The sequence below is a fragment of the Penaeus japonicus genome, unplaced genomic scaffold, assembly GCF_977035675.1.
Source record: "Penaeus japonicus unplaced genomic scaffold, GWHDUDI00000001_assembly GWHDUDI00000005, whole genome shotgun sequence".
NCBI classification, from domain to species: domain Eukaryota; kingdom Metazoa; phylum Arthropoda; class Malacostraca; order Decapoda; family Penaeidae; genus Penaeus; species Penaeus japonicus.
Window position 1 is genome coordinate 38,531,098 of NW_028234407.1, and position 7,500 is coordinate 38,538,597.

The window sequence follows — 7,500 nt, forward strand, 5'->3', positions numbered from 1 at the left end:
AAACAAGAAAAAAACATTTACTATCTTGCACTCAGCGGTTTTCAATCGAAATTATCAGCACAGACAGATAATAAGATGGCTACCACACTTCAGTAATAACTAAGGTGTGTTGCGAAGTGCTGTGTTCCTTTGGTGTGCTTCTGAGACCAGTACATCCACTCTGTAAATTCCCGGATTTAATGACTAAGAAAAACAGAGACCAATTTCTTGCCGTCCTTCGTCGCAAGTATTTACAGTCACATTTTCCGAGGAACTAAAGATAAAATGAAAGCCGCATTTTGCCGTTTGGGCGTGCTTGTGATGACGGTGATGGCGGTGGGCGTGTGGGCTGAACCAAGGCCAGTGGAAGAGCATGAGGGCGTGAACACGGGAGATCTTTCGCTGCAAGACGACATATACAATAACCTTGTCGTCGCCGTCGGTGAAGACCAGGCAGAAAACATCGACGCTTTTGTTCCGAATTTGCAAGTAAGTGGATATGCCTTTATTGTGCAGCCTTGCATCCCAACATGTGCGCACTAATATATGGCCACACCTTCTTTCACGCCTCACTCTGAGTCACTCTATCTGATTCATTAAGCGAAAATTTAATTCTTTTATAGATCGTCCTTTTGCTGCCTTGAACGTTTTTTTTCTGGAAGACGTGTAATCATCATCAAGTACTAGATAATAAAATCAAAAGCAAAAAACATTTTCATCTCCCCCCCTTTCTTTCTCTCTCCCTCTCTCTCTCTCTCTCTCTCTCTCTCTCTCTATCTATCTATCTATCTATCTATCTATCTCTCACGCTTCTTCCAGAGAGTGATAACGGAAGCTTCATCCGCTCTTGCCAAAGCGACCGACAACCTGATTGAGTTCCGAAAGATGACGATCCTTTTCCCCGAACATTGGGAAATCCCACCGACAGTTTTAGGGTGAGCGACGTCCCCTTCAGATAATCTTTATTTACGCTTACCATCATTATACTCCATATGATGTCCAGTTTGACTAGCATCACCTCACATTCTCGTTTTCATTACTCAGTCCCAATAGATCATCATTAAGGCTTATTCCGTCCCGATCCACAGGACTGACTCTTACCATGTTCTGATCGATTCCTTTAGGACTTGTTTTCAGCCCCGACGCTCTTGTGATGTATAACTGAAAATCCAATAACAAAAAACACAACCGTTTCTGTAAACTAATTTCCTTTTCTTTAATTCGTTTTAATCTATCTTTCATTTAACAAAGTTCCTACGAAGTCAAGGACGTGTACCTAGCGAACGCCAAGGGCCCCCATCTCGTGGTGGCCGACGAGCACCCAGTTTTCGCAGCAAGGGCGTGGACGCAACACCGGCTGCCTTGCGGTCATCCAGGAGACTTCATCTTCATGGACAATACCTTCATTAACGACACCTTCGATGACCGCAGAGGTGAAATGTTGAAAGTGTTATCTGTGACACGGTATATATTAGGTGAAAAAAAATGTGACGGAGGCTGCATCTAGAATGAAACAAAAGAAAAAAAAAAACAGAAAAAGTATTTATTCATTCAACAGTATCCATCTCATAAGCATTAGACAACCGATCATCCTTGACGAAGTCTCTAAAACCTTCCCTTGCCTCCTGCAGGAAAGAAACTCGCAAAGGAGTGGGCCAAGTACCGCTGGGGCGTCTTCGAAGAACACGGTTATAAGGAAGACCCTCTCTATCCTCTTACAAGAGAAGGAAGCAAAGAAGGGATGGAAGAGTTAAATGTCTGCTTAAACAAAGCGAACTGGCAGACGTCGACTTCTTCCCTCCTATCTCTGGCGGACTACGACGTAAGGCCAGCGGGCACCTTCTTTTTTTAATTCATATGGATTTCCGGGCCGAGTTTCTCTTCTCTCTCCCTCTCCCTCTCTGTTACTGGTTGTCTGTTTGTCGCCGAAACATTGCGATACTATATACATTATGGGAGTTCAATTATGGGCGGGACAAGAGCAAGTGAAGTGTCTCTGTACATATAATAATTAGGGTTAGGGTTTATCATTGGGAGTTAGGTGTCTCGACAAGTGAGCAGGAGAAAGAGTGCAGGGTGTATAGGTCCTCGAAAAGGCCGTGTGGATCATTAGAAATGGCCCGGCAATTAAAATTTTGAAGAAGCACACGAATTTTGTATCCATCACACAACTGTATCTGGTGAGACTATGATAACCTAGATAGGGCTTTATTGAGATGTGGTTGAGGACCTTATATGATCCTATTGAATATAATTTCTTATATTTTTCTTGCCAATCGGATGATAATCTTGTTTCCAGTGCGTAACTGTATTTTGCTGACATATACGTATATCTTATTTTCATGTATGTGATTATATGAGCTCAGACAGGGTCAAGGTGAAGGTGAGAATTTTCGTGTTATATCACTCTCCTGAAATGTAAACACTTAATTTTGTGTGCATGTGATTCATCCCCCTCATAATCAACAACCGAATTAATTTTGGTGACCCATAAGTTAAGAAACACTGGTCCACACATATTGTTTCAGTTCTTAAAAATACTTGATTTGCTGATTTTATATAAAAGCAAGTTCTTACAATAACTGAGTATAATATCCAATCAAACACATTTTAAAAATAACGGCACTTTTATATCCCGTAAAATTAACATGTGAATAACGTCTTATAGTTAACCATACGAACACTATGGGAAGCCGAGGTCCACTTTAGTCAACTGTTTGTCCGATCTCAAAGACTCTCTCGGTTCTGTTTATGTTTTGTATATCTATATGTTCTTTTGTTTCAGTCTGAGTGGTATGTGATTAGCAAATTCTGTGATTCAGACACTCACGTATTCACTGAATCACGCCACAACAACCTTTGTCGAGGAAAGAGTGCATGGGAGGTCATGCATAATCATGCAGATTTTGTTAATAGACCAAACAATTCCAGGTATCTTTAATAAATTCTGTTATTTCTATTGGAACGATAATGTGGAAAAGTGAGATACTTACATCTACACTTTCTCTCTCTCTCTCTCCCTCTCTCTCTCTCTCTCTCTCTCTCTCTCTCTCTCCCTTTCTCTCTCTCTCGCTCACACACACACAAACACACACACGCGAGAAGTACACTCCCATCAGAACCATCTAACCATAACCATGCATACCACCTCTCTCACTCACAAAACATGATTTCCCCACATCATTAATCTTATCCTTTATACTCATTTCCTCACAGCACAGGATTAACCATCAACCTGGAACACTTACGGCGAGAGTACATAGTGTTGCTGGTGGAATACACTGAAAACATGACGGTAGTAACTGATAAGGGGAGGTACCTGCAGGACAGCGTGATTCAGTACCTGCTCCATGATCTCGCATGGGGTACCAAGGTGAGTACCAATGCAGAGGGGAAGAGGAATGAGTTAATAAGAGAAAGTCAGGACACGGGAGGAGTTCACGGCAAAAGAAAATAAGGAAAAGGGGGGTTGAGTAATAGCTTAGATACGAGAACAGAAGAGACAGAAAGCACGAGCAGGACACGGAGGCAGTGGATAACGAAGAAATAAGATGAAAACGTATGGGAGAATTATGAGAATTGAATGGAAGTAAAATAAGATGAGAAGAAGAGGAATCAAAGCTTTAGGTTCTCAAACTTTTGGACAGTTTTCTTATCGCCCAATCGTCTTCAGTAATGAAATCTCTCCCAGGTTGGGATCTATCCATATGATTTTTTTTTTACTGGAAAATATCCAGAATATATAAATTCAATACTCATCACATCCACTTTATCATCATCAAGTCACACCGACCCCTATTTCGTTCTCTTAAATGGTACTTAACCCCTCGTCCTCAGCTGTGGCTCATGGCGTTCAATTCCGACGTCCACCTGGTTGCCGAAGTCGCGCTCACCTCCGACCGCGCGCGCCAGTCAGCGGCCGACGCGTTCCGAGAGTTCACGAGCGAGAACGAGGCGGGGTCATGTCGCGACCTGCAGATGGCTATTGGAGAGGCGGCCACGGTCAGTGTCTCATGGGGTCTAAGGTCCAAGGAAGAAAAATACAAGGAGATGATGATGTAAAGAAAGGAACGTCAAAATACACATGCAATAAATCCCATACTGAATTGAAATGAATAACTCGATTGATAACGTTAACTTTGGTGACACTCTTTTGAATTACGATATATGCTAATTTTCGAATATCATCTGATGCCCTTATGGAATAAAAATATGTTTACTAAAAAAAAAAAAAAAAAAAAAAAAAAACGTTCATACCCTATATCTATATCACCCATCTATTTATACATTGAAGTGCTTTTATCAAATTAAATATATTACACATATAAAATGTATCCCTTATTATATCCCCCATCTCTCCTCAGTTCCCGCATTCACACATTTTGTACTGAATTAATTTTCCAGGTGTTATATTCCGATAAGTTGGCGCGTGACCACGGCAAGATCATACTGATCACGCAGCCACCGAGTATAAATGAACACTCAACCTTCTTCTGTCGCCAAATGAATGCTGTCGACCTCGGCTCGGCTCAGAGCGGCCGTCAGGTGATGTCGATCCTCTACACCAAGAACATCAATTCCAACACCACCTGGTACGATATAATGGCATCGAATCCTCCAGGAGAGGTTCTGGGCGTGAACGAATCGTTTGGCGGGTCCCTCTCACTGGATGCGAAGATGCAACTGATCGACCTCCTTCACGAGCTGGACGAGGCCTCGACTCTCGGCGGCCTGTTGCAGGTGGGAACGACCCTTCGCGACGATAATAGAAATAATGATCGCAAGAGTGACAACGATAATAGCAATATCAATTATAATAGTGATAAAAAAGAATGATGGCAATGATATTAGCAAAGCTTGATATGGTAGTAATCATAATAATGATTGTAAAAGCCTTGATAAATCATAATGATGATATAAGTTAAACTTTAAAAAATATCAGAATTATAATAATGATCAGCAAATCATCGATATCTCATAGTGATATTATAATTAAGATAACACATAACAGTAATGATATAATAATTACTGCTATCGTTAGTACAATCACAACCAATGTCATCACGACTTTCATAGTGTATATTTCTATTATTTTGCGCTCCCTTTTTCAGGTCCAAGGCTAACAAATAACAATGCTCACCATTACATTTTTTTCTTCTACTAGGAAGTGCCCTTACACAATGTTTCCAAATTCAAGTATAACTTTGCCTTAGAAGAGGCCCTTCTGCCACCTTTCCCAGTGGAGGGTTACCTTGTCATTCACCGAAATGCAGATACCAGTGTGCAGGTTGTCCTTAGCAATGCCGAGGGGGACCAACCGCTATTGCTTGGTCAGGTGGAGTCACTCGACACAGCTGATCTGTTTCCGGTTTTGTTTACAATTCCTGTGAGTCAGCTGTGCCTGTGTTTATCTTATCAGAGTGCTTTATAGGGTACATGAATGAAGTTTTGATCTGAGGTACTTTTTGAAAATTATGTACAGTTTATATGAATGAACTCCCATGACTTTGTGATTTATTACAATAATTTGTAACACTTGTATCAGCTTCCATCATTTTGATTTTAGTATCAGTTCTATGAATAATTTTTCTCGAAGATAAAACTCCTTTCTATTTCATCCTTTTCTTTCCAGGGGATGTGGAGTTTCACACTAAAATCAACGCGTGATTATAACTCGAATCTGTTCCCCAAAGTGTTTGTGAAAACAAAATCAGGTTTCGCTGATGTGGTGGAAATGGGCGCCCTCTCAAAACTGGCTGAACCTCTGGGAACTGTGGCGGATGAACCAAGCTTGGCTCGGGTGTGTAATTATTCTAAGATTCCAATATGTGATTGGCATACACACCCTTACACACACTTATACACGCAGACATAAACACATACACACACACACACACGTATATGTGTTTGACTATGAATGTATATATGTATGTATCCATTCTAATGCGCATAGTATTGTAGAACAAAGTATATATGAGCGATTTTGCACAAATCCGCTGGCAGTATGCAGAAAGGACAAAACGATTCTGATGACAGACCATATCAGATTGCATTTCGTGTTGCAGATAAAAGAAATTAATATTTATCCAATGCACGAAGTAAGTCTGCTTTTTCGTTTGTTATTTTCAAAATATATCAAGATTACAATATCATCACCACTGTGATATCTGTCGGCATGTCAATTACAAGTATCTTTTTAGTATCAGAATTGTTACCTGATATATTTAGGATCTTACGTCTGTTGGTAAAATGGTATTTTCTTATGATTAGATAACACTGAGTACATCAATTATCCAAAGGACAAAGATCTTCCCCTTATCTCTTTAATCGAAATTACAATACTACCGTTCCAACTCTGTAGAAGGTGCTTTCATTTATTCGCGTTTGTATATATTCATCTATACCTCATATCATTCATGTTAACAAACCCGACGATGAAACGATGATCAAAATTCCAAAAACTTAATTTTCTTACCCTTATCCAAACATTTGTTTTCATTTTACTAGCATGGGACAGTGAGACACCCATCTGTTTTGCTGCGTCGGCCAGGAAGAGTTGCGAGGTATCTGCCGGAGGAGGAGGCCGTGCTGATGGACGTCCGGGTGTCAGCGCCTCTGCAGGACGTCGCTCTCGGGAACGCCTCCGACCCCGTGGTCATGACGGCCAGGGTGAGCGGGCAGCTTTCGTTTCGATGTTTGGTTTAATTGGATGATTGTGTATGTGTATCTGTGTCTGTGTGTGTATGTATGTATGTATGTGTGTATGTTTTGAAGCGACAATGCCTGTTCATACCGCTCCCACTTCGCTAGGTGACCAAGGACGGGAAGCCGGTCCTCGGCGCCGTCGTGGAGGCGGCGGTTACGGAGTGCAGCGACGGCGGGTGCGAAAGCAAGATCCATCTGTTCGATAACGGTAGCGGAGGTGAGTCAGTTCGGCGGAGAAGGTCAGCGGGTGTCGCTCCACTTTGTAATATGTCGATTTTCATAATTGATGAAGGGATATTGGTGTGAATAAACTTCCTAAATGAAAGATAGGTAAATGGTCCGTTTCACTGATACATTTTCATCAGAATTACGCAAGTCTGGTGTCCAGCGATTAAAACTATGCGATCACTTTAGGAGGGGGATAATAACAAAACAGAGCCCATATTTATAGTTTGTTCATCCTTAAATGGTCTGTAAATAGTACAGTACAGAAGATATTGTATGGTTATACAGGTAAATTTAAGTATGATTTATTCTTTCTCATATACACAAAATTTATATGTACAAACGCATAAATACTGTGATTGGATGTAACAGCATAGGGAAGTAGCCTCATAGGAACATTCATTATTATAAAAGCGGGAATGACTGAAATGAAGTGGTTACCTCATGACCAGTCTTGTCGCACTCACACTGGCGTCTGACTGAAGGCCACGACTCTCGACAGCCCCCGACAGCACTGGAGGCGATGGCGTGTATTCGGCGTATTGGGTCTCCTCCAAAGAGAGCGGCTTTCCCCTCGTCTTCACCGCCGTC

At 41.4% G+C, this 7,500-nt stretch overlaps 1 protein-coding gene across 1 annotated transcript in view; it reads left to right on the forward strand.

The window, feature by feature from the left end:
- Positions 1 to 126: 126 nt before the first annotated feature.
- LOC122267206 (calcium-activated chloride channel regulator 1) overlaps positions 127 to 7,500 on the forward strand; it is a 9,200-nt gene continuing 1,826 nt past the window's right edge. The window contains exons 1-13 of the mRNA XM_043037235.2: positions 127 to 468; positions 799 to 914; positions 1,231 to 1,412; positions 1,611 to 1,801; positions 2,765 to 2,910; positions 3,196 to 3,352; positions 3,817 to 3,981; positions 4,384 to 4,719; positions 5,144 to 5,365; positions 5,612 to 5,779; positions 6,487 to 6,648; positions 6,790 to 6,901; positions 7,412 to 7,500. The exon at positions 7,412 to 7,500 is cut by the window's right edge and continues 46 nt beyond it. Coding sequence (XP_042893169.2) covers positions 265 to 468; positions 799 to 914; positions 1,231 to 1,412; positions 1,611 to 1,801; positions 2,765 to 2,910; positions 3,196 to 3,352; positions 3,817 to 3,981; positions 4,384 to 4,719; positions 5,144 to 5,365; positions 5,612 to 5,779; positions 6,487 to 6,648; positions 6,790 to 6,901; positions 7,412 to 7,500 — 2,250 coding nt within the window. The 5' untranslated portion in view covers positions 127 to 264. The remainder of the gene's footprint in view (positions 469 to 798; positions 915 to 1,230; positions 1,413 to 1,610; positions 1,802 to 2,764; positions 2,911 to 3,195; positions 3,353 to 3,816; positions 3,982 to 4,383; positions 4,720 to 5,143; positions 5,366 to 5,611; positions 5,780 to 6,486; positions 6,649 to 6,789; positions 6,902 to 7,411) is intronic.